This window comes from Equus asinus, chromosome 21 (genome assembly GCF_041296235.1).
Source record: "Equus asinus isolate D_3611 breed Donkey chromosome 21, EquAss-T2T_v2, whole genome shotgun sequence".
Lineage (NCBI taxonomy): Eukaryota > Metazoa > Chordata > Mammalia > Perissodactyla > Equidae > Equus > Equus asinus.
In genome coordinates this window covers 84,511,386-84,538,087 of record NC_091810.1, presented here as the reverse complement: position 1 = coordinate 84,538,087, position 26,702 = coordinate 84,511,386, and the positions used below count along the sequence as shown (strand labels likewise).

The window sequence follows — 26,702 nt, the reverse complement described above, 5'->3', positions numbered from 1 at the left end:
ACTGTTCCGGGATCTCATCATCCCACAGCAGTCCAGATCCAGGAGCCAGTCGAGGATGATGTAGCAGTTGGCTTCCATCTTGTCTGCATTTGATTTGAAAAAGGTCTAGGACTTTGGGTTTTTATCTTTATTGCCTTCTATTTTTTGCTTACTTTCTTTTTTGGGTTGAATATTTAATTCACTTATTTTTATTCTCATTATTTACGTAAAGTATTTAAAAGCTATGGATTTCCCTCATTCCTGATTTAATTGAATCTCATAGTTTCTGACATTTAGTGTCTTTTCCTAGAAATTCTTGATAAAGATAAAAGCAGAAAGTAATTAGATATAAAATACATAATAGAGTTAATAAATGCTGGTTCTCAAAAAAACAAATCCTCTAGTTTACCCAATCAAGAAAGAAAGCACAAATACCAAGGAATGAATAAAAGAGAGAAATAGTCACTGAAATGGGTTATTCAAACAAACAAACATAAGGTTACTCTACATAACTTGGTATAAATAAATTTGATAAATGGAGGATTAATTGCCTAGGAAAATAGAATTTACTGAAATTCTTCCTAGTAGAGATGGAAAGTAAAAACAATTTCTGTAGAAAGAATAGAGAAAGTTGTCAAATGATTATTCCCACAAGGGACTAGCCCAGTGGCATAGTGGCTAAGTTTGCGCGCTCCGCTTTGGTGACCCATGGTTCACAGGTTTGGAGCTTGGGTGTGGACCTAGCACCGTTCATCAGGTCACACTGTGGCAGCGTCCCACATAAGATAGAGGAAGATTGGCACAGATGTTAGCTCAGTGACAATCTTCCTCAAGCAAAAGAAGGAGACTACCAAACATTTTAAAGGCCAGACAATCCTTAATGTTACATAAACTGTTCCAAAACATAGAAAATAAAGGAAAGTTTACAAGTTCTTTTTATGAAGCAAGTATAGCATTGATTCCTAAAGCTGATAAAGATTGCAAAAAAACCTACAAACCAATCTCACATATGAATATTGATGCAGAAGTTCTAAATGAAATATTAGCGAACAATCTATAGCACATTTTTAGATGATATAGCATGACTGATTCAAAGTTGGGTCAATATTAGGAAGTCTGTTCAAATAATTCACGTATTAATAGATCTAAGGACAAACATTATGATTTTCTCCATGGATGATGAAAAGACCTGTGGCAAAATTCAGTGTCCAATTCTGATTAAAAGAATGAAATCTAGGATCTTGTTTAACAGGGAAACACTATAAGCATTCCCGTCAAAGCCAAGAAATGACGATACCCACTACTTCCATTACATTTTAATGTTTTATTGGTGGAAAGAGCAAAACAATCAGACAAAAGAAAACAATGAGGGGAGTCAGAACTGCAAAGGAAGATGCATCTGTCAACAGATGACCTGATAGTTTAGGTGGAAAATACAAGGAAATCAAAATTAAAACTAATACAGTAAAGTAAGTACATAAGTAATGTAGTAAATGAGAAGATATAAAATTAATAAACGAACCAGTAGTTTTCACATACACCATTACTAGTGAGTGACATGATATAAACAACACCAAAAGAAATACCTAACAAGAAATGTGCAAACCCATTATAGGTTAAAATACACCTAAAAATACAAAAGTAGACTTGAACGAATGGAAAAACATCTCTTATTCTTGGATAGATAGACTCAACATTTTAAAGCTGCAATTCTTCCCAAGTTAATATATAACTTTAACATGATCCCAATCAAAATGTCAATACGTTTGTCTTTCTGGAGCTATATAAGTTGATTTTAAAGTTCATGTGGAGAAATAAGTTAGTACAGACAGGAAAGTCCCCAAAACGAACAATGGAGGTATGCTGGCCATATTAACTATCAAAACGTACTATATAGCCTCTATAATTACAACAATGTAGGATTGGTGCATGAATGGACAGACCAATGGAGCAGAAAGACCAGAAATAGGCCCAAACATGAAGTTTTCATATATGATTTAAGTGGTATCTCAAACCACTCAAGAAAAAGAGGACATTTTTAATAAACAGGGTTGGACCTCTGGATATCCAAATAGAAAGAAACAAGTTTTAAATATATATTTATATACATATATATATATATATATATATACACACACACAGAAAAATTAACTCCAAATAGATCAGAAATCTAAATGTGAAGGATGAAACCATATAAATACCAGATGAAACATGGGTACATTTCCTTATAACCAGGAAGTGAACAAAGCCTTTGTAACCATCTCAAAATCCAGACACAGTAAAAGACTGATACATTTTGACTATATATAAAAGTTAGATAACTTTTGCATGGCAAAACAAAACACCATAAAGAATATTAAGAGAAACAATAAACTGGAAGAATATTTTGCAACTCGTCACAATCAATGGGCTCGTTCTTTGCAAAAGATGAAGAACTCATTATACAGACCCAGTAATTCCACTTCTAGGGATAGGTCCTAAGAAACATCTCCAGGAATAAAAGAAAGCATAAGCACAAGAATACTCATTGTAGCTTTACTTGTAATAGCAAAAGATTAAAAAAGATCTAGATTTCTACCAGGAGAGGATTAGTTGACAAACACCCAATGGAGTAATACGCAGCGTTAAAAAAGAACATGGGACACAAAAACTTTTACATGCATGTTTATAGGAGCATTATTCATGATAGCCAAAAAGTAGAAATAAATGTCCATCAACCAACGAATGGATAGATAAGATGTAGATTCACACAATGGAATGTTATTCAGCAATAAAAAGGAATGAAGTACTGACACATGCCACAACATGGATCGACCTTAAAAACATCACACTAAGAGAAAGAAGCCAGACACAGAAAACCATATGTACGATTCCCATTTAAATGAAATGTTCAAAAACAGACAAATCCATAGAGACAGAAAGTAGATAATTGGTTGCCTAGGGCCGGGAGAAGGGAGTGGGCACAATGAAGATAATGACTGGTCATGGATACAGAGTTTCTTGTTGGGGTGATGAAATGTTCTAAAAGTAGATTATAGTGATGGTTACACCACTCTGTGACTGTGCTAACAACCATTGAGTTCTACCCTTAAAAAAAGAATAGGAGATTCCCATGAACTGATACGGAGTGAGTTTCAGGTTATAGTCAGTAAAAAAAGCAAGGTAGAGAGCAGTATATATTTTATGTGTAAGAAACAAGTTTGCTTCCTTGTCTTGCTTTTTTTTCTTTTAATTTTGAATGTGTATAGCACATGTTTCAAAAGGCAGAACTATGTACAAAGGTACTCTCAGAGATGTCTGGCTCCCATTTGAAACTCTTCACCCTGTTACTCCCTCCCCAAATCTTTTCATTCGTTTCTAGTTTATCCTAGTGTCTGAAATGGTGATATTGCAGGTAAACCTTTAAAATGGTGGAAACCCAAAATTATGAATTGTAGAGGTGATTGAGTTTTGGCCTGCAAGCATCCATTCCTTTTTCTGGTACTAGATTCTTTAGGAATCACCTCCACTACACGGGTGTCCCGCTCTCACCTGTCCGAGGGCAGTCATGAGACTTAGGTTATACCACTTGGCTGCCCCTTCCCTGGAATACGAATCCTGATCAGAGAGATAAAAAGATGAAAATGGCTGGTGCTCCTTAGTTCCAGTGGCAGCATCCTGACAAAACTGGTGAGGAATTTCTACTATCTATTCTACACCCTCAGAATTGCTCTTTTCTTAGCCTAGTATTTCAGCTTTCCTTTCATTTTCTAATCCCCAACTCCCCATCTCCTTATCTCCTTTCAGTTAATACCCCTCTTGTTTAATTTACCCACGGTGAGTTTTGGTTCTTGCAACCAAAATACCCTGACTGAGACACAAGCCCCCGAGTGTTAAGGAGCTTGTAGTTAGGATAGGAGAAGAAAAAGCAGGGTAAGAAAGGTAGAGCCCTCGTCTATGATTTTCTTTAATACTTCTTCATCAGCTTAGGGCACTCACTTATTCATTCAAGAAATAGTTATTGAGGGGCCGGCCCATGGCCAAGTGGTTAAGTTCGCATGCTCCGCTACAAGCGGCCCAGTGTTTCCACAGTTCGAATCCTGGGCGTGGACATGGTACCGCTCATCAAGCCACGATGAGGCGGCATCCCACATGCCACAACTGGAAGGACCCACAGCTAAGAATATACAACTATGTCCCGGGGGGCTTTGGAGAGAAAAAGGAAAAAAATAAAATCTTAAAAAAAAAAAAAGAAATAGTTATTGAGATGACTAGGTCTCAGGCACTATTCCAGGGATCGAATTGTGAGAAAAACCAGGTATAATCCTAGTCTTCATGGAGTTTATAGTACAAGGAGGGAAATTAATGAAAAAATCACATCAATGACTGTGAAATTCCAACTATAACAGTGTGACAAATGAGATGAATGTGGTAATATAAGAGAAAATAAAGGGACATTTGATTCACAGGTATTATTTCATGTAATGCTTACTGGAGGTCTTGGGCAAAGCTATAAAATAAGAAAAGAAAATAAGAGATAGAAGGGTTGGAAAGGAATCATCATTATTTGCAGACCATTTATATGTAGATCATCTATATAAAAAGGGGAAAAGCAAAATAAAAAGATTTGTACAAATAAACAAGATCAACAAAAGTTTACCAGATACAAAAAGATCTTTAAAAGTCAGTAGCATTTTTTCTAAAACAGTAATAACCAGTAAGAAAAAATGATAGAGGGCAACGACAAAAATGATAGCATTTCTGGAAATCAACTTACTAGAGAATGCATAAGACTTCAATGGAGAAAATTTAAAACTGTATTAAAGGAAATAATTTAATATTTAAATAAATGAGGAAATAGCCCACGATTCTGGATGTGATAGGTTAACATTGTAAAGGTGTTAATTCTTGCCAAATCAACAACTACCAATTACCTCAAACCTCCTGAGAGAGAACATTGACTCCATCCTGGTAATTTAACAAATCTGGAAAGTTAAATTTTAATATAAATCATAGTAGTGAAACTACAAAGTAGATTCAAAATCAATCTTTAAAAGTGTGGTAACAAGAAAGAACATTGTGAAATATTGATGTCACCACAATCTTTATTTATTTATTTAGAAGATCTAATTGGCTTTATTCAGAGATTCATCAATTGGGCAGCATCCCATCTAGCAAGTAGAGAGACATGCCCACCGCTATCTTTATTTTTAACACGGAGAATGTGGAGAGGAAAGGCGAGGGAAAAATATCACAGGATTCCAAAGGATTTCCATCGCTTTCCTCTGTCCACTTTGGACTTCCCTACGTATTGACTTCTTGAATCCAAAGTGGGAAGTTCCTGGTGATTTCTTGAATTCTTCATTAGTAATTTTATCAAACTTCTGAACTCTCTGCATAAGTCTGTGTTCATCAGTCATTGTGGGGATACTCAATTGTTGTCTTTTAAATTTTATTTTTTGAATTGCTTACATATTCACGTAATGAAGAATTCCAATAGTACAAGGTGCACGCTATGAAGATCTCTCTCCCATCTCCGTCTCCCAGTCACTCAGTTCCTCTCCCTAGAGTCAACCAACATTATCAGTAGAATTTCTCTTTATATCCTCTCTTTTGAGAAAGATAGTAGTAATCCACACATTCTCCTTTTTACCATGCTTTTTTTCACTTAAAGTATGTATCTTGGAGGTGATTCCATGTCCACATATAAAAATCTTCCTTGTTTTTTAATGGGTGCATATCATTTCATTGTAATGTATAATGGATCCATTGTAATGTATAATGTAATCCAATGGATGTAATCTTAATTTATTAAGCCTGGCCCTTCTGATGGACATTATGTTGTTTCTAATTGTTTGGAAATAAAAACAATGAAAATGAAAATATATGTCATTTTGCTCATTGCAACTAGATCTCTAGGATAAACTTCTGGTAATAGGATTGCTAGACACAGGGTATATTGGTTTATAATTTTGATAAGTATAGCTTAACTGTCCTTTGCAGAGGTTGTACGAATTTATGTTCCCAGCAATGTGTGACAGTGATTGTTTCCCCACACCTTTTCCAACACCTTATATGATTAAACTTTATAGGCATTTGCTCACCTGGGAGATGAAAAATCGTATCTCAGGGCAGCTTTAGTTATCTGATGTATAAGGTTCAATGTCTTCCCTATATTTAAATCTATTTGTATTTCTTTTACTGTGGACTGCCTGGTCATAGCTTTTGCCTAATTTTTTACTAGATTGAAGTTTAATTTGTTACTGATTTATAGGAGTTCTTATGTAATAGGGAATTAATAACTTTGCTTTTTGAGTAAGTCTCTGAGTTACTATTAAGGAGTCTGTAATCACTGGATCTTTATGTCTTTTTATAAAATAAAATTGGAAAATAAAATAAAACACAGAATGAGAACACCCCACAAAGCAAACGTATAGTTACTGAATTATTCTAAGGTGAACACCCTTGTAGCTACCACCCAGGTCACCAGGTGGCTAGAACTTTGCCATTCACCCCAGAAGTCCCTCCACGTGCCCTATCCTGATAGCAACACCCTCCCTTCCTCCTGGGGCTGTCAGTGTGGGAGGTTCTGATCCCAAATAGAGCAGATTTTTGCCAGGTGATACTGCAAGAGTCTTATTGAATTACGAATTGCCGCAGGCCACATTGGATTCCTTGTGCGCAGGGACCAGCAAGTAAAAGGAGCAGTTACACTGGCACAGGTAATTGACCCTTATCAACAGGAGGAGGTCAGATGGCTTTTACACAACAGCAGCAGGGAGGCATATGCATGGAACCTAGGAGACCCACTGTGGGGCCTCCTGGTACCTCCTTGCCCTGTTATAACTGGGAACAGACCTGTGCAGCAACCCTGAACTGAGAAAGGGTGTGATTCCCAGGGTTCAGGCATTGAACAACCAGCTGTGCTACCAACACCTGATGAGGTGACCTCTGAGGGCAAGGTGAACTCAGAATGGATATTGGAAGAGGGAGTGAATGAATTGCGGCCCTGAGATCAACTATTGTTGACAGGGGCTGTAGTTCATCCTTTTAACCTCCTTATTAGTTTCCTCTTGGGATGAAAGGTCCGTGGGAACCATGGAAGCCCTACTCCCCAAAACTATGTGGAGAATTAGGTCCATGCAGCTCAAGGGATGCACTGTGATGGCCATGACAATGTGCCTCACGGACCTTCAACTTGAGTGAGCATACTGACCAATGGCCCAGCTACTGCATCGCTGAATTGTGCTGAGGCCATCCCTCCCCTGGGCTCCTCCTAGTAATGACTGCGGGTAGCAAGAATACTGAGGTAGACCCGTTCCTGGGAGACACAGGACTCCTCTAGTGGCTGGCTTTGGTTTGAGGACTCCTTGATGACTTTGCTGAACCTTCCTTAGACAAGGCTAGCCTGAGCAAGGCAGCCTAGGACACTGCCACCCAAGCTTCTCTCAGATGTGCACTGTGAGGCTGACAGCTGTCCCAGTCTTACGCAGCTCCCTTCCTATTTTCTCACACAGGCATTTCCCCTAATAAAATCCTTGCACAGGTAATCTCATCTTGGTGTCTGTTTCTTAGAGGACCTAAACTAACATAGCTTGCATGTGGGGAGTAAAGAGAAAGAAGAGTCAAGAATGACTCCCTGATTTCTGACTTGGGTACTGGGTGCACGGTGATTGTCAGACACTGCGATAAGGGAGACCAGGGATCTCAGTTTGAAGAGAAAAGAGGTAACAAGAGGATAGATTGAGGGGTGTGTGGAAGGACAGAAGGAAGGGAAGGCTGAGAGATCGCAGGCAAGGAGGACAGTTCCACCTGTAACAGGTTTCTCTTGCAGATGAAATTGCCTCTAATCCACTGGAGGCTTGGTCTCAACTCTCTAAATCTGAAGAGCAGCTCCAACCTCATCCAGGGCTCGAAAACAGACTCTCATGAAAACATATGGAAGGAGATGAGAGAGAACCGTGGGGTTCTCTGCGGCGGGGTTTCTGTCTTAGTCAGCTTGGGCTGCTATTACAAAATACCGAAGACTGGTGGCTTAATCAACAGATATTTATTGGTCACAGTTCTGGAGGCTGGGAAGTCCAAGATCAAGACGCAGCTGGGTTTCTGGTGAGGACCCTCTTTCCTGGCAGACAGCCCCTTCTTGCTGTGTCCTCACATCACCTTTCCTTGTGAGATGCATGCTCCTGGAGAGACAGAGATCTCTCTGTCTTCCTCTTCTTAGAAGGGTCCCACTCTCCTGACATCATCTAAACCCAATTATCTCTGAAACATCCCACTTCCAAATACCATCACACTGGGGTTAGGGCTTTGACATAAGAATTTTGGTGGTGGTGGTGGTGGTGGTGGTGGTGTGTGGGGGGGAAACGACATAAACTTTCAGTCCATAACAGTTTCTTTCACCATACGGGGAAGTGCTCATTCTCACAGCCACTCAGTCTTTATAAAGGTCCCGTGTCATGTGGACACTTGGCATAGGTGGCTCTAAGATGGTTCCAATTCCTTACAGGAAGGGGAAACTAAACCCTGACTTATTATAGAACTTAATGCAAAGCCCCTCAGACAGCCCTCCACTCTCTGGCTGGTTCCACTGTTTTCCATAGGCTTCTGGAAGATCCTGTTCTCCAGCCGGAAGGAGCGGTGTCTGGGGCACAACTGCTTCACTGAGAATGATTATTCTCCCTTATCTTCCTGCCCTAACCCCCGAGTCCTTCTTTTATCTACCAGTAAATTTAAAAAGGGGGGAAATTACGTGAGTAAGCACAGCAATTTCTAGAACAAACTGAGGAACACATTCTTGATAGCTCTGCAAGGTTTTATAAGCAGGAGCATGTTTGATGGGTATGGCCAAGTGGAGAACGAAAAGCATTATCTCCAGAAACGCAAGGCTAGAACCATTTTCTTAGAAATGCAGAACTCTAAAATATTGACATGGGATGAGGGGATTTTACTCTGGCACAAATTCACTGATTTTTAGTAAAAAATTTTCTTCAAGACTTGCTGTTGATAATGTCACTCCTTAATGCGCTTCCATGGTTCTCCCATGGGTCCCCCAGTGTTAAGCTCTGGTGATTTCTCCGTCTGCAGCGACCTGCCTCCGTCCAAGCCATCTCCTCTCCATTCACGCAAACCCAATACTCCAGTCTTTGTTCCTGCTTCAGAGCAGCGGTGAAAGGAATTGACAATGTTGATAAGATATCACTCTGAGTATTGGTTTTGCCTTGTTAATAGCTGAATGCTTTAACACGTTTATCGGTCCCACTCGCTTAATAAATACGTTAAAAACCGGAACTGTGGTTCTAAAGCCTCCAAAGTAAAGAAGACAAGTATTGTTGGCTTGAGTATTTCCTTTTTGCAATAAACTGGAGTTCAAAGAAGCTACAGAACTAAAGGGTGTGCTTTTCACGTGTAATTCAACTCAACAAACATTTCTTGTTAACAATTCCTTTAACTTTTCCGTCTTGACACAGTAAATCCTTTATAGCAGAGGGAGTCTAGGACCAAACACTGAGCTGCCTGCAGTTGAGGTTATCACCGGAACTGTGGTTCTAAAGCCTCCAAAGTAAATAAGACAAGTATTGTTGGCTTGAGTATTTCCTTTTTGCAATAAACTGGAGTTCAAAGAAGCTATAGAACTAAGGGGTGTGCTTTTCACGTGTAATTCAACTCAACAAACATTTCTTGTTAACAATTCCTTTAACTTTTCCGTCTTGACACAGTAAATCCTTTATAGCAGAGGGAGTCTAGGCCCAAACACTGAGCTGCCTGCAGTTGAGGTTATCAGAGGTTATCCATAGGGCTGGAGAGCTGGGGAAATTTCTGCTCTGGTTCTGTGGTTTACCTTCCTGTGTTGCATTTCCTTTGCACTAGCTACAAATATCTGAAGAACAGCATTGTAAAATAGAAAGAACACTAGATTCGGAGTTTTTTGCCATCCTGTTCATTTATTTGCGGCTACATCAATCTACATTTCCTAAGGCCTCATCACTCAGCGACAACAACCCTAATCCATTGGATTGACCAAGTCTGACCTACATTACAAAGGAGGAGGTAAGATCTCTCTCACAACAGGCAGAAACTCCTAAGAAAGTAGACAGTATCTGGATGCGTATGTGACTGTCACCAATGTATTCAGATCCATCCATTGCTTAAAGATAAATCACTACTCAGATACCTACAGTGGGTTCCTAGGAGTTGCTTGGCTGGTTGGAGAAGGCCTGAGATTGTGTGGTGAAGATGTCTGGAGGAATTTTGAACAGAGTTAATGTCACAGAGGGTCAAAGAGCAGGGACACTCCTTAGGTGATATGTAGGAGAAGCTGTGGGTAAGGGGCATCCAGAGTGAAGGTACTGATGCAAGCTGTGGCCCATCCTTGGAGCCTCTGGGGATCCATGGAGTCCAGGTTAGGAGGTGCTGCTGTGGGATCTGCCCATACAGAGAGAGAGTTAGTGTGGCACCGAGCAGACAAGGCAGAAAGGGGAGCAGAAGGAAGGAAATTCAGTTCTGCTCATCACACCAGAGGGAAGGCTCAATGGATGGATCTGGGCATCCTGGGAAGCTCCTGGCAGAGTGGCCCAGATGACAGAAGGCCTCCTCGGAAAGACTTGGGAAGGACATCAGTTGTGGTCCTAAAAATGCCCTAGGGATCAGTGACTGACTGCTGGCTTCTGCGCATATCTCATCAACTCTCACATGTGGCTGAGTATTCCCTTTTTGAAAGTTCACTGGGAAACAGATATCATTCATCTGAAAACAGCAACAACAACAACAACAACAACAACTTAATGTTTGTCATCAGGGAGTCCAAATCTACAGTAATAGTGTTCCATTTTTCTTCTCTTTTCCTGGGTGGAAAGTGTGAACTGCTTCTTTGGTTTACAGGGTCCTTTCATCCTCACCACGAGCCTGGGCTCAGTTATTTCTGCACTCTACAAAGGAGCTGAAGATCCAGGCAGCTTAGGGACTTGCTCTGGTGCCCTCAGCCTGCATGGGTAGAGGCATGACTCCAAACTCAGTGCTCTTTCCATCCTACCCTCTACTTGGTTCTTGGTCAGACAGGTCCTACTTCTTGTGCTTGGGGTTTCACTGCATCACGAATGCTCCCTTTCATCCCTGTGACAAAGACCACCAACTATTTCACTGTTCTCTGCCTTGACCACTTGTTCAGTGGTTTTTGGCCACTGTGCCAGCAGTTGGAAGGCACCAGAGCACATGACCCACCTTAGACACAGGCATGAGGAAGGTACCCCTCCCACAAATGGAGCGCTCCAGTTACCCCAGTGCAAGGGCAGAACACTGCCTCCCCTCGCCTCTGTAATGAAAGAACAACCAATCTATCCAACGACAGCGGACTTTGGAATGATGCCAAGGTACCTGAGCCTAGAACTGATGAGGTCCAGAGAAGAAATTCAGCTCTGAAAGGAAGAGGTGTGTGAGACCCTATGAGCTATTCTTGGGCAGCCTCAGCCACGTAGAAAACGAGAAGCCATCTGTTGCTTCCCAACCTTCTTGGGAGCTTCTCAGTTGTAATCTGAAACTGGCCCCCGAATGTGGAGGGCAGGGAGGGACAGAACAAACAGGCAGAGCACTCCAGATTGGTAGGTGGCAAGTTTAATAAGCAAGGGAACTTACATGGTTTCTCTTGGCTGGCTGCAAGACAATGTACTCACCCACTTGCCAAATCTGACAAGTTTATATAGAGGCCTTAACAGGGCTTAGTCACATATGCCATCCAGATGGTCTCAACACCACATTTCTATGTCAAGGCTGTATCCTTGGGGCTGCTTCTGGGAATGGGGAAGGCAAACGGAACGCACATTCCTAGGACGTGGGAGGAGATGGGGAGCCTCCAATTGCCTGGGTCCAGCTCAAGTGTCAACCAGTGGTTATGTCTTCTCGATGACTTCCCCCAACACCATCAATGAGCGGGAAGGTTTAATTCCCTTGATGTAGGACTTGCTATGTCAGGATCCAAAGTCGCTCGGGAGGGGAACTCTCTGTTCACACAAGAACATCCAGGGGGAACCGGGATACCTGTTTATGGACAAAAGAAGGCTCTGGACTGAAGTTAGGTGGTTCCCTGAGCAGAGGATGGCTCCAAAGAGAATTACTAAGTGCTCATGTAAGGAGCAATGAGGAGCAGACCACAGGAGAATGCTACCCTGGGAGATGTAGGGACTGCCACATCAGTGGAGGGCGATGAAGCTGACCTTGTGAGACTGGGAGGAAACTCATACCCCACAAGGGGGAACTTGGGGCAAAGGGACCCTTCCTGAAGCCACTGTAATGGACACTGGGGAATCAGTTCTTGTTCCAGATCACCAGGCCTTTGAACTACCGGGTTTTGTCCGCTGCTTATTTGTGGTGATGGATTTTCTTTTCTTTTAATCAAACCTTGCGCAACGTTTGGGACTAACTTACAGGGTTGTCTGGTGAAGAAACCTCCCCAAGTCTTTGCTATGATTTTGATTGAAGCTAAGTCTCTCAGGGGCACATTCTGTTGGTTCTAGGGTTGTACTATGACACAATTTTCTCCAGGTGTGAAATCATTGCTTTATAACCCTCCTGATAGATCCGTGAACAGGCAGGATTAGTGTGTGAGTCACCTCAAATATCATGTGAATCCCTTCTTGTCCCCAAGTCCCTGTGTTTAGAGTAATTTAGGAAAGGGAGGAGCTCCCTGGGAAAGTCTTGTGTTTAGCGTTGACCATCTGCCAATGACTTCCTTCCCAGTGTTGAACTGGGAGATTAGGTGGTGATTTATCAGAAAGTATAGCAGGAAAAACTTATCATTGCTAAGACCTCAGATATTAACTAACTGCAAGTTTCTGGCTAGAAGGTAAGCTCTGATTCGTTGGTTTTGTATTTTCTAAAAGAGTTACATGGCATGCAAAAAACAGACCACTGAAGAACTGAGATCCCTGCTCTCCTGGAGTTATGGAGAGGGAGGTCCTGCAGGTGAAGGCTCAGAGCCTGGGCTGTGGTGACAGGTGACCCACGTTAGAGTCCCTGCTCTGCTCCTGGTTACCTGTGTGGTCTTGGCAAGTTATTTAACTCCCACCTTCGGATTGCTTCCTTGGTTAATTTTCATCTTAGTTCTATTAGTTTTTCAGTAAATTATCTTGGATTTTCTAGGTAGGTAATCCTATATTCTACAACTTGTGATATTTTTGCCTCTTCCTTTCTAATATTCATAGTAGAAATACCTGTCTCTTGTTTCATTGCATTGCTTAGACTTATCAGAACGATGTTGAATAGTAACAGTGACAATGGACTTCTATATCATACTCCTGGTCTTAATGGGGATGTTTGAAATGCTTCATATTAAGTGTGATGATTACTGTGTGTTCTGGCAGACATCGTTTGTCAGCTTAAGAAAGTTTCCTGGTGCTTTTTAAAAACCATGAATGGATGTCAGATTTTATCCTTTTCTTGGCATCTATTGAGTCAAAATGACCATATGGCTTTTCTTCTTTAATCTGTTAAGATAATGCATTTCATTAATAGTTTACCTATTAACTAATTAACTATTTTTGTATTTTGAATCATCCTTAAATTCCACAGATAAACTCTAATTAATGCATTTTTCTTTTCCATATTAAAGGACTTGATTTGATTGTATTTTATTTTGTTGTTATTCGTGCTGTCGAGTCAATCCCCATCCTAGCAACTCTGTGTACAGAGTCTGTACAGAGTCTGTGAAGAGTACAGACTGCCGGGTCTTTCCGCGCCACTCTCTCACCTTCTGGTGCTCTGTCAGACAATGCTCTGCTGCTCTTCACAGCGTCTTCACGGACCATTTATTCGGAAATGGGTGGGCAGGTCCTTCTTCTTAGTCTGTCTTAGTCTGGAAGCACCACTAAAGCCTGTCCACCGTGGGTGACCCTACTGGTATTTGAAACACCTAGAGCACAGCTTTCAGCATCACAGCAATACCCAGCCGCCACAGTATGACGACCCACAGACGGGTGGTCCAGTTCCCTGACTGGAAAATGAACCCGGGCTGCAGCAGTGAGAGAGCAGAATCCACCACTTCTTTTAAAAATCTAAGCTTATAAGTGATATTTATGTATCATCTTCTGTGTGCTGTCTTGATCAGGTTTTGTGAATATCATTTTTAATTATCTGTGTTGATTTGAAGGAGCAGGCTGAGAGAGGAGGACATGCTGAAGGAGCTCCAGCTCTCCCTGTGGGTCGTCCTGCTGCTTGCCTGTGGCTTGCTCTACCAGCTCACCCTGAAGTCCAGCTGCCTCTTCTCCTGCCTGCCTCCCTCCAAGGCCCTGCAGGATCCAGAAGCCCTCCTGGGCCAGGGACGCAGCATCGTGTTTCTGGAGAGCTCGGAGAGAATGGAGCCATCCCCGCTGGTCTCCTGTGCTGTGGAGTCAGCTGCCAGGATTTACCCTGAGCAGCCTGTGGTGTTCCTTATGAAGGGTCTCAACGATTCCACACAGCTGCCCCCAAACTCCACTGCCTCGGCCTTTTCCCTCCTCTCAGCGATAGACAATGTTTTCCTCTTCCCTTTGGATATGAAAAGGCTGTTTGAAGACACGCCATTGTCTTCATGGTACGCTCAAGTAAGTGCTCAGAGAATCTTAGAATGTCAGTGCTGGGAGGGACCATAGAAAATGAATCCAACCTACTCATTTGATAGATGGGTAAACAGGGTAAGGACTCAGTGCTGGAGATGAGACTAGAACCAAGATCCTTTGACTCTTGCCTGCCTTCTTTCTACTATGTTGAGTCCTGATTCAAGTAAACAGGAGAGATTGACATCAGGCTTATCTGTAGCCTGATGTCTTTTGTTTCCAGCCTTATTTCTTAAGATCTAGGTTATTTTTGAGACCATTTTTTTCTTTTCATTCTTTAGAGGGCAGGCAGGGTATGGAGTGGGCAGCTCTTTTTTTTTTTTTGGTGAAGAAGAATGGCACTGAGCTAACATTCGTTGCCAATCTTCCTCTTTTTTTTTTCTCCCCAAAGCCCTAGTATGTATGTTGTATATCTTAGTTGTAAGTCCTTCTAGTTCTTCTATGTGGGATGCCGCCACGTCATGGCTTGATGAGCAGTGTGTAGGTCCACGCCCAGGATCCAAACTGGTGAACTCTGGGCTGCAGAAGCAGAGGGTGTGAACTTAACTGCTACACCATGGCATCAGCCCTGAGACTATTTTTTTTTTTTTTTAAAGATTTTATTTTTTCCTTTTTCTCCCCAAAGCCCCTCCGGTACATAGTTGTATATTCTTCGATGTGGGTCCTTCTAGTTGTGGCATGTGGGACGCTGCCTCAGTGTGGTTTGATAAGCAGTGTCATGTCCGTGCCCAGGATTTGAACCAACGAAACACTGGGCCGCCTGCAGCGGAGCGCGCGAACTTAACCACTCAGCCACGGGGCCAGCCCCAGCCCTGAGACCATTTTTAACGGAATGAGTCTCTATGTCTTTTCCAGGTGTACAGAACATCTATTTTGTCAGTTTAAACTGACAATTTTAAACCCATCTATGCTGGACTATTTTGCACCTGAAGGGGCACTAGGCAATATTTAACTTGAAAATGATGTAAATAGAAAATTCATGAAGGATCAGGTGGAGTGTTGCTATGTGAGATTGGGTTATGTTAAGATATGATCAAGAAACTCCTGGAGCTCTTAGGAATTTTGCAATCTTCATCTTGGTAACATCGCATAATAAGGAAATAATATTTCAATTACATATTTCTCTCACAGAGGACCCACAACCAGGTAAAACTTAAGGAAGTAATAGCCCAAGCACTCAATGATTCCATAATGTGGGCTTTAAGCATGGCTTCTTATAAAGACTATCACACAATATGGAATTAAATACTCTTACATTATAACATAATTAGAATTATTTTAGATATGCCCTGGCCCCTGCCACATCTATATGGAAAAAAAAGACCTGAAGAAAATACACAACACACAGTGCTAGTAGGTGTTTCAGGGTGACTGGATTAGAAGTGAATTTAGTGATGAGAATATGTTAATTTTATAAATAAAATTATTAAAAAAATAAAAAGTAATTTGAAAATTGACATCAAAATAATACCATTTGCTTGCCATGTAAAGTCCTGTCTAAGTTCTAATCACAGGCTGGACCAAATGCCAGCAAACTCTTTCTCTGTAAGGGGCCGGATGGTAAATATTTTAGGCTTTGCAGGCCAAGAGGCAAAATTGAGGCCATTAGGAAGGCACATGTATTAGTTTCCTGGGGCTGCTTAACAAATCACCACAAACTTAGTGACCTAAAACCACAGAAAGTTGTTCTCTCACAGTTATGGACGCCAGAAGTCCCAAATCAGTCTCACGGGGAGCAGATAGCAAGGTGCTGGCAGAGCCCCATTCCCCAGGGAGGCTCTGGGGCAGAGTCTCCACTCCCTGCCTCCACTTTCACCTCCCCCTTTCCTCTGCGTGTGTGTGTGTGTGTGTGTGTGAACTTTCTCTCTGCCTCTCTTTCTCTCTCTCTTTTTTTTTGCTGAGGAAGATTTGCTCTGAGCTAACATCTGTGCCAATCTCCCTCTACTTTGTATGTGGGATGCCTCCACAGCATGGCTGATGAGTGGAGTAGGTCCACACCCAGGATCTGGCCTCTGGAACCTGGGCTGCCGACACAGAGCGCACAGAACTTTAACTACTCGGCCACAGCTGGTCCCTGTCTCTCTCTTTAAAGGACACTTGTGATAGCATTTAGGGCCCATCAGGATAATCTCCCAATCTCAACATCCTTAATTTAATCACATTTGCAAAGACCCTTTTTCCAGAGGTAACATTTACAGGTTCCAGGACTTAGGACCTGGTATTTTTGAGTGGCCATTATTCAGTCCCCTACCATATTTATATATAAAAAGGATAGCTGTGGTCCCATCCTGCCTCATTCACTTGGGGACCAGGCGGGCTGTCCTGGGTGGAGGACACACTTGCATCTAGTTGCTGTCAACTGGAGACATTTTCTGGACTAAGCGACAGCCTGAGTGTGTGTGTGTTGGCGGCAGTGGTCAGTTTTGCTCTTGGCCCTGTTTCATTTCTAGATCCTAGTGTGCCCATCTCTTCTCTGAAGAGCCTGAAATCTCAAATTGGGACCCGTCAGGAGGAGGTGGAGTGACCTGCCGGGTGGAGATTTCACCTGCAGTTGTCAGCAAGGGTTCCCAGCAAATAGGTGGTGACCAGTGTGGCTCTGGGCAGCGGCAGAGCAGGCCGAGGGCCAGGGGGGCAGGCGCGGGCAGTGAAGAGGGACCGGGTGGAGGGGACACGCAGGCTGGGTCCCTGTGGCTCTCAGTGCTAGCCTGCTAGACGGCGCTCTAGGACTGCACAGGAACAGGCGTGTGCTGGCTCCAGGCCTGGTTTCCCGCATGCCTGGGCTACATTAACTTTACCTGCATTGGGTTTTGCTCCTTGGAAAAAGAAATCTCTACTCAAATTGTTTTGGGAGATGTTGCACACTGCATCCTTTTCTCACAGACTAATCACGCACATGAGGAGACGGTAGGCTCTGTGTAGTTCTGAACTAAAGAAACTTTAATTTGATTCAACCCAGGATTTTCCAAATTTATTTGAGCATGGAACCCTCTTTCAGCATGACATAAATATTTCCTTGGAGCTAATGTTCTGTGGAGCACAGTTTGATTTGCTCTGAGCTGTGCCTCATTTTACTATGTTGGGTCTTAGGAACAAGGTGGGCCCTGGGACACAGAGTGTCTGCCCCATCCGAGCCTGCAGGGACCACATAAGGCCATGCATCTACAGTGGTCACACCAGCATACCCTTGGGGGGCTGGGCTGTGGCATGCTCTGCCCCATTGAGGCCACCTCAGGATAGCTGGGGACCAGCTGTTAGGGATGACCCAATGTGCCATGACCTGCTGGTGACCCCTGGGTTTGCTGCACTGGTTTGGCAACTGTAGGCCTTGAAGATGCCCAGGGAGGAGTACTGTGGGGTGCTGAGGGGATGAGCATCCAGACCCTAATCCCCTTTCTGGTGCTCCACCCCATGGGGTCTCTTGTATTTTAGGTTGACGGTAGCCCAATGCCCATATCAAGCCGGGCTCTCTCCTCCTCTGGTTCTATGTGGCTTTTGATATCCTTCATCTCTGGGTCTGTTCATTAACAATCACCAATTGACCAAATAATCAACTTTACTTATTTTTACCAAAACCTTGTTTCTTCTGAATGATTGGATCTCTGGAGCCGGACTGCCTGGGTTCAAATCCATCCTCTTCCTCTCTTACCTTGGACAAATTATTCAACTTCTTAGTCCTTTTAGTTTTTCACTTGAAAAATGGGATTATTCATAATACTGATCTTTGAGGATTTGCGTAGCTTATAAAGAGCTTGGAACAGTTTTTCATAAAATTTAGCTATTATTTTTTATGAGGTTTTCAGCAATTGTATGCAGCACGATGATGTTAACAACTCGTGGGAAGCTTCCTGCAAAGTATTAGTTGACCTGCTCTCATTTGGCTTCATCGCAGAATTTTAAAGAATGTTCATTTTGTGATAAGCCAAGGATTGTTGTTTAATCTTTTAATCAACCTATTTCAATTCAGAAAAATCTATTTTGCTTTCTGTATTCAAAATTTTAGCATCCCACTTGGGAACAATGCCATTTTCTAATGATTTATTTTTATTCTTTTAAAAGTCATTTTCTGTTTTGCTCACATTTTAGCATCTGCAGTCATCCTTGACTCCTCTCTCCCACTCCACGTCCCACCCGTCAAAATCTGGACGGGCTTTGTCTTTATCGTGTACCCAGCATCTGACCACTTCTCTCACCTCCTCTATCATCCTCCTTCTCCACCGTAATCTCTTGCCTGGATTATTTCAACAGCCTCCTAACTTGCTTCTCTGCTTCTGCCATGGCCACCTCCCAACCACCCTCCCCCACCCCCCATCTGTTTTCCACACAGTGGCCAGTGTGACCCTTTTAAGACTAATTCAGATCACATCACTCCTTTCTTTTGAACCTTACAAATCATTTCAGTCTTCACCCCAGCCTACGTGATCCACCCTCCCTTCCCACCCCAGCCCTCTCTGATCTCATCTCCCATCCCTCTCCCGTCACCACTCCGTTTTGGCCACATTGCCTCCTTCCCGTTCCTGTAAAGAGTGAGCGTGCTTCTGTCTCAGGGCCCTTGAACTGGCTGTTCCCTCTACCTAGAACCCGCTTCTCTAAGATGTCAGCAGTGTTCACCCACCCACTTCACTCAAGTTTCTGCTGGAACTCAAGATAAGATAGAGCTCTACCTCGCTCCCTTAATAGCCCCTTCACTCATCTTTTTTCCCGTCATATCCCTTATGAACACCCAATATAATATATTATATACTTATTTGTTTATGGACTATCTCTTCCCAGTTGGAATTTTGTCTGTTTGTTCACTGCTGTGTCCTTAGCAATTATAATAGAGCTTGGCACATAGTAAGCAGCCCCTCAATGAACGTTATTAAAGAAATTAATTAGTGAACAAAGGCATGCATGCATGCATTTTAAGATTCTTTTACCAATTTCTCAAAGAGCATACATATTGACCCATTCTATAGTTTCCTAGCTTATTTTTCTTTATAGTTTTTAGCATTTTTAGGATGTTAAGAGTTCTTTCTTCAGAGTTTCATGTTTGTGGTTAATGTATACCCTGCTGAAAATGACTCACACAGTTCATTGTGAAATCCCCCCGGGGTTCTTCTTTCCCCTTCCATTGCTTTAATTATTGTTATTATATTTTTAACAATTTCATGAAATCTTTAAAAGCTACTAAAACCTTCCCATCGATACTGATTGCTATAAACTTTTTACTTAAAGGCAACTTTTTTGGGTGGAGGTGAGTTTGGTAAATTTGCAAAATTCGGCATTCGGGAGGCTGGCTTGCTTCCTCCTCTCCAGCTACCCTGGGGCTGCCCTCGGCTGTGAGCGTCTCCCTCTGCCCCTGCTGCTGGCGGCTGATTTGCACTTGCTCCTGCAGGTCAACAGCAGTACAGAGAGACACTGGCTCTACGTCAGCTCAGACGCGTGCCGCCTGGCGGTCATCTGGAAGTACGGCGGCGTCTACATGGACACCGACGTCATCTCCATCAGGCCCATCCCTGACGAGAACTTTTTGGCTGCGCAGTCTTCTAAGATCTCTAGTAACGGGGTGTTTGGATTCCTCCCCCGCCACCCCTTCCTGTGGGGGTGCATGGAAAACTTTGTTGAACACTACAATTCAGCCATTTGGGGCCACCAGGGTCCCGATTTGATGACGAGGATGTTGAGAGTATGGTGCAAACTCGGAGACTTCCAAGAGGTGAGCGACCTCAGGTGTTTGAACCTGTCCTTCTTACACCCCCAAAGATTTTACCCCATTCCCTTTCGACAGTGGAGGCGCTACTATGAAGTCTGGGACACAGACCCGAGCTTCAACGACTCCTACGCCCTGCATCTGTGGAACTACATGAACAAGGAAGGGAGGACCGTGGTTCAAGGAAGCAACACGCTGGCGGAGAATCTCTACCGGAAGCACTGTCCCAGGACGCACAGGGTCCTGATTCAAGGCTCAGAGGGGTCGGTCACCCAGGAGCTGGGTCCAGGTGATACGTAGAGCCGAGGCTGGGTTGCTCCTGCTATGTCGTGGAACTGGGCAATTTCTGGAGTGCCAGGCTCTCACTGGATCTCCACTTCCCCAGGGGTGTGGGGGTTTACTCACGATATCAGTTAGGATTAGCTTTCTCTGTCTATAATAGAAAAGTCCCAAAGACCATTGGTATATAACATATGGAGGTTTATTTCTCTCTCATGTAGAAGAAGTCTGAAGGCAGGCAATTCAGGGCAGGTGTGGTCACTACAGTGCTCAGGGACCTAGGCTTCTTGCATCTTTCTGTTTATCATCCTTCATGTCCACAGCCCGTGGTCCATATGGCTGCTTGATCTCCAGCCCTTCATGTCTGCATTTCAGGCAGCAGGATGAAAGAAGGAGGAAGGGAATACCTCCTCTGTTTTATGAAGACTTCCTGCACCTACCATACAGCACTTCCCTTTACATCTCACTGGTCAGAATGTAGCTGCAAGAGAGGCTGGGAAGTTTAAGGAGGAAGAAGAAATGGGGTGTTGGGATAGGCAGCTACATGTTACATTTACTTCTGCAAGATTAATTCCAGCACCTGTTAGAGAACTGACTGAGGAAAAAAGAGACTTGATTTCTAGTACTGATTTTGACAGTCATTAATGCATTCAGTCAATAAATATTACTTGAGCCTCTTCTGTGTGCCAAGTGCTAACTTAAGAGCTGAACATACAGCTGGATCAAGCAGACAAGGTCCTGTCTTAGTTCTGGCTGCAATAACAAAGTACCATAGACCAGGTGGCTTATAAACAACAGAAATTTATTTCTCACAGTTGTGGACGCTGGAAGTCCAACATTAGGATGCCATGATGGTCTTATTCTAGTGAGGATCCTCTGCTGGGTGACAGCACACTTCTTGTTGAATCTTCTTATGGTGAAAGGAGTCAGGGGAGCTCTCTAGGGTCCCTTTTATAGGAGAACTAATCCCACACGTAACGGCTCCACCCTCATGACCTAATTTCCTTCCCAAAGACCCTGCCTCCTAGTATCATCACATCAGGAGTTAGGATTTCAACATGGGGAGTTTTGGGGACACAAACATTCAGTCCATTGCACGTCTCTAGTACTTATATTCTGTGACTGTCCACATCCCCCTGGGATAGTCTCCTCCCCTCCTCAGGGGGTCTGCTATTCCCTACCACACCCCAACTGGCTCAAAAAAACAAATTACAAATTCAAAAATTTAAAAACTGCTGCCCCTTTTACAGTCACATAAAACTTCACCTCCTCTTTCCAGGAGGTATGAGAATTAATATTTCTTCTACAAATACTCATCAGCCAAGATTTTCTAGAACTTTCCTTTTGGTAGTTTGCTTTATGGGAAAAAATAGTTTATATTTTTTTCCAAATATAAAATTATGATGCTTTTTCAAGCTATAGCCACCCATCCCCTTTCATTCTGGTATTTCCCCCTTTGAGAATCACTGCTCTGACAGTCTTTGTAAAAATACTCACAAATCATGTCTCCTGCCCCAGCTTTATTTATTCCCAGCTGCTGGCTCTGGATTCTTAGCTATCTGACACCACAGTTAGGTTTTGAGGCCTGCTGCTACTCCCCATGGCTGCCCTCTGAGTTGTGTCACCAGAAACCCTGCTGGTTTTCAGCTCTCCAATGGTCTCCCCAGGGGAGCATTCCTAGGGCTAGCCCTCTCGAGGAGGGGTAGGGTCCCACACACTGGATCTCATTTCCCCATCTGGAGAACGCACGACAAGGGGTTCTCCAACTAACGTTCCCAACCCCTAGGGTCCTGAAGCATTTGGTTAGAAATATTTCAATATTTCAAAAGTGTATCAACTGTTTCATGATGGGAGCAACTAGGTCAACCTGAATGTCCCATTTCTATGTGCTGGGCTGTGATTATATGAATTCAGTATTGATAATTTAACATTTATAGGGAGCTTTAACTGTCAGTAAAATGTTTTTGATTAATAAAATATAGGAAATAATGATGCATTAATTAATAAATGTAGTTTATTTAGTAGAAAAGAATACTCAAAACACGGCGATGAGGGGGGATTGGGCAAAGTAAGGAGCAGAGGTGGTAGAAGGATGGGATTTCTGGGGCTCTGGATGAGCCTGGATTCCTTCTGGCCTTTTGTGTGTCTGGGCCGCTTGTTTATGTCATGATACATTTTGAAAATAGGCCATGCTGGTGTTTCCCCCATATTAATTTTTTTTCAAATCCTGCATTCCTTCTTTGACTTTCAAACTAACAAGATTTTACGGAGAAAAAAATTGGCTATAGAGTGTTTCATTGTAGGGTATGTCATAAACTATTTGAATCAATACCCAACTGGTGGAAATTTAAGTTGATTCTAATTTTAATAGTACATGTAATGCTGTAGCAAAAGTCCTGGTTACCACATTTTTGAAGACTTTAGGTTTTGATATGTGCTGCCAAATTGTTTTAAAAAAGGCTATTTGAAATTGCCCATTTCCCATCCTTCACCAATGCCAAAAATCTATTTAATTTTGACCAATATAGTAGTTTAAAAAGTGTATCTCATTGTCATGTTAATTTTGGTGGGGTTGAGTGTTTCACATGTTTAATTGGTAATTTATATTTTCTTTCTTTCTTTCATTTTTTTTTTTTGATGAAGGTTAGCCCTGAACTAACATCTGCCGCCAATCCTTCTCTTTTTGCTGCGGAAGCCTGGCCCTGAGCTAACATCATGCCCATCTTCCTCTACTTTATATGTGGACGCCTGCCACAGCATGGCTTGATGAGAACGGTGCATACATCCGCACCTGGGATCCGAACTGGTGAACCCTGGGCCACTGAAGCAGAACGTGTGAACTTAACCACTGTGCCCCCCGGTGGCCCCTATATTTTCTTATTCTGTGAATTGCCCAATACCTTTTGTCTACTTTTCTGTTGGGTTGTTTTTCTATTTCTTGATTTGTAACCACTTTTTCTGTACCAAGGACACAAACGTTTCATTATTTTGTTGCAGTTTTGCAGTCTGTCCTAGCCCGCCAGGCCTTGGGTTTGTTTCCAGACGGAGAGAGCAGGTCCTGGTTCTGCTGACTCTGCATTTTCATTTTGCAGGCGAGGAGATCGTTTTCCTGAGAAACGTCTCTTCTTTAAGTGCACAGACTTCCTCGGAAGTGAGTTTTTCAGGGACTGGGCTAGAGCGTAGGCTCTGCTTACAGAAGAGGTACCCCGTCAGCTCCAGCCTTTTTTTTTTTTAAAGATTGGCACCGGAGCTAACGTCTGTTGCCAATCTTCTTTGTTTTCTTCTTCTTCTCCCCAAGTCCCTGCCCGCCCCAGTACACAGTTGTGTATTCTAGTTGTGGGTCCTTCTGGTTGTGCTATGTGGGACGCCACCTCAGCATGGCCTGATGAGCGGTGCCATGTCCGTGCCCAGGATCCAAACCAGCAAAACCCTGGGCCGCTGAAGCTGAGCACACGAACTTAACTACTTGGCCCCGGGGCCGGCCCCCAGCCCATTTTTTGATATGTGAGAGGGCAAGCCTTCTTCTGTTGCCAGATCCTCAGATTTTTCCAAAGAAACCAGCAAAACGGATTTTTATGTAAAATCCCCCTCTGCCTATATGCCTATGTATACATCAAAGCTGTGAAAACCCAACAATATACCCTTGACCTAACCTCACCTCAGGGACCGTTAGTGGCCAGCATCCTAGCCCTGGGGGACCTGTCTGTACACCTCAGATGCCCTTCAGGAAAGTGGGATCCGGAGCTGGCTTCCAAGGTGTGATGCCAGCAGTTGACAGCAGAGGGCACTCCTGCTGTGGGCTGCCTAGAGTCCCGAGTCCACCTCTAGTCAGCAGACATGTCTCACTGTTTCCTGACAGTCCCTAAATGTAGGAGGGAGACCAGCCATGCCGGGCCTGTGCTGGGTCAGAGAGCAAGGGTCTGGCCCTGGCCTGAGGGAGGGGTGAGGGGCTACGGGGCAAGATGGAAATTGCAGGTATTGGGAAGTCACCCTCCTGCCCTCCCACCCAATAGATTCTGCCCAGACGCTCAGGGCGAAAGGACTGTCTCCTCGACTAGCCATCTAGGGCCAGTCGCCTTTGGCCTGTTCCTGTGTTACGGGCTAGATGCCTGCCCCCATTGGTGCCAAATCTTGTGTGTGCTGTAGCAGAGGTGGCGCAGCACAGGGTGACAGCTTCCCAGTGTCCTCCAAAAACGCTTGGTATCCTCGGGCCCTAGAACAGAGCCTGGTGCATAGAAGGCACTCTGCAAGCCTTGGCTGTATTGCAAGTTGAATTGCGGCCCAGAAAGGGAGGGTGTGAGGGCTCTGCCCATAGGAGGTCTTGGTCAGCCGAAGATGGAGTCGTTCGCTTTTGGCATTAGCAACAAGGTGGGTGCAGGTCAAGTCCACTTTCTCACAACCACCCCGGAAAGAGGGCACCCCATTTACATATGGGGAAATTGAGGTGAGTGGAAATGACACAGACAAACACATACGGGTCCCTCAGAGCTGCTTTCTGTACACTTCAGGGACACGGTGGGAAGAGAGCTGACGAGTGCATGCTCCAAGCCCCCACAGCTTTCACACTTGACTGAGCTCTAGAGGACACCCCACTGACAGCCGGTCCCCAGGCTGAGCCTGGAGATGCTTTAGCTAATTTGGTTCTCATAAAGACCCTGCTAGGTACAGTTTCTTTTTCCCATTTTACGGAGAGGTTAAGTGACTTTCCCAGGGTTACACAGCTTGGGAATGTGGAATGTAAATGTGTCTTTGACTCCAAAACTTGGACTCTTCTCTCCCTTCCAGTGGGCAGCAGGAACCCCTGGAGTGAAAAGGGTGCCCTGACCAGGAGAGGAGAGGAGGAACAAGGTTCCCCATCAGGGTGAATGGCTCACAGACATCCTTACTTGATCTTGGTTACTGTCCCAGCCACTTTTATTTTAAATTTTAAAAATTGTGGTAAAATATACATACCATAAAATTTACCACGTCAACCATTTTCAAGTGTACAATTCAGTGGCATTAAATACATTCGCATTGTTGTACAACCAATACCCCTAGCTATCTCTGGGAACTTTTCACCATCCCGAATTGAAACTCTGTATCCCTTAAACAATAACTCTCTATTCCCTAAACCAGCTCTCCCACTCCTCCCACCCCCAGCCCCAGGGTAAACACTATTATACTTTCTGGAACATCTCTATGAATTTGACTATTCTAGGTACCTTGTATAAGTGGAATCATATAATATTTGCCCTTTTGTGTCTGGTTTACTTCGCTTAGCATAATATTTTCAAGGTTTCTTCGTGTCGTAGCATGCATGCATCAGAATTTCATTCCTTTTTAAGGCTGAGTAATATTCTTTTGTATGTATGCACCACATTTTTTTTATCTATTCAGATGTTGATGGACACTTAGGTTGGGGTGTTTCCACCTTTTGGCTATTGTGAATAATGCTGTTATGAACATGTGTGTACAAATATGTGTTTGAGTCCCTGCTTTCAGTTCCTTTGAGAATATACCCAGAAATGGAATTGCTGGATCATATGGTAATTCTATGTTTGTTTGTGTGGAATCACCACTCTCTTTTCCACAGCAGCTGTACCATTTTATATTCCCACCAGCAATGCACAGTTTCTCCACATCCTTGCCATCACTTGTTCCCATACGCTTTTGCTTTGGCTGCCCCAAGATACAGAGTTTGGCAGATTGAGGCTGGGGTGGGAGGAAGACCTTAAAAAAATTTCCCAAAAATCTGAATCTAACAAAAGCCTTGACTGGCTATAGGAAGGGATCAGGGACTGATTATCAGGGAAGAATTCTCTGGTCCTGGGTTTCACAGCTGGATCCACAGGGCAAGCCAGAAGGTTAGGGGGTCGGAGGGTGGTTACCATTTGACCAGGCCTGGGACTCACCCAAAGGACTAGCTCTGGCTGGGTTGGAAACCAAGAATCTCCCTTCAGCTTAAGGCAGGTGGGCTGGGCTGTCTGCCTGGGAGGCTGCAGCTTCCCCAGCTTTCAGCAGGCCAGCGGCTGAACTGCGGGCAGTGTGTTTGTGTGTGTGTGTGTCTAGACAGAACCACGTCCAGCCTCCCTGGGCTCCACGCGGCCCGGCCTGTCAGCAAGGCCTGGGAGCCATTCACTTGGATCCTAGATTTTCCTAACGGATTAAACGTGGCATTCCCTCCTCCTCCCTCCGTAACAGACCTAAAA

General features: G+C 43.5%; 1 protein-coding gene across 5 annotated transcripts; it reads left to right on the top strand.

Annotated features, from left to right (window-relative positions):
- The first annotated feature begins 9,725 nt into the window (after positions 1–9,725).
- A4GNT (alpha-1,4-N-acetylglucosaminyltransferase) lies at positions 9,726–23,293 on the top strand. Of its 5 annotated transcripts, none has more exons than XM_070493378.1 (4): positions 9,726–10,008; positions 14,099–14,531; positions 19,918–20,521; positions 23,160–23,293. In XM_070493378.1, the coding sequence occupies exons 2-4, from the start codon at positions 14,121–14,123 to the stop codon at positions 23,168–23,170; spliced, it is 1,026 nt and encodes a 341-aa protein (XP_070349479.1). In that variant the 5' UTR covers positions 9,726–10,008; positions 14,099–14,120; the 3' UTR covers positions 23,171–23,293. The 5 variants fall into 5 exon arrangements, with proteins under 5 accessions (XP_070349479.1, XP_070349478.1, XP_044610802.2 ...); XM_070493377.1 differs by lacking the exon at positions 9,726–10,008 and adding an exon at positions 12,639–12,796; XM_044754867.2 differs by lacking the exon at positions 9,726–10,008 and adding an exon at positions 12,639–12,796 and having other exon boundaries at positions 23,155–23,293.
- The last annotated feature ends 3,409 nt before the right edge of the window (positions 23,294–26,702 follow it).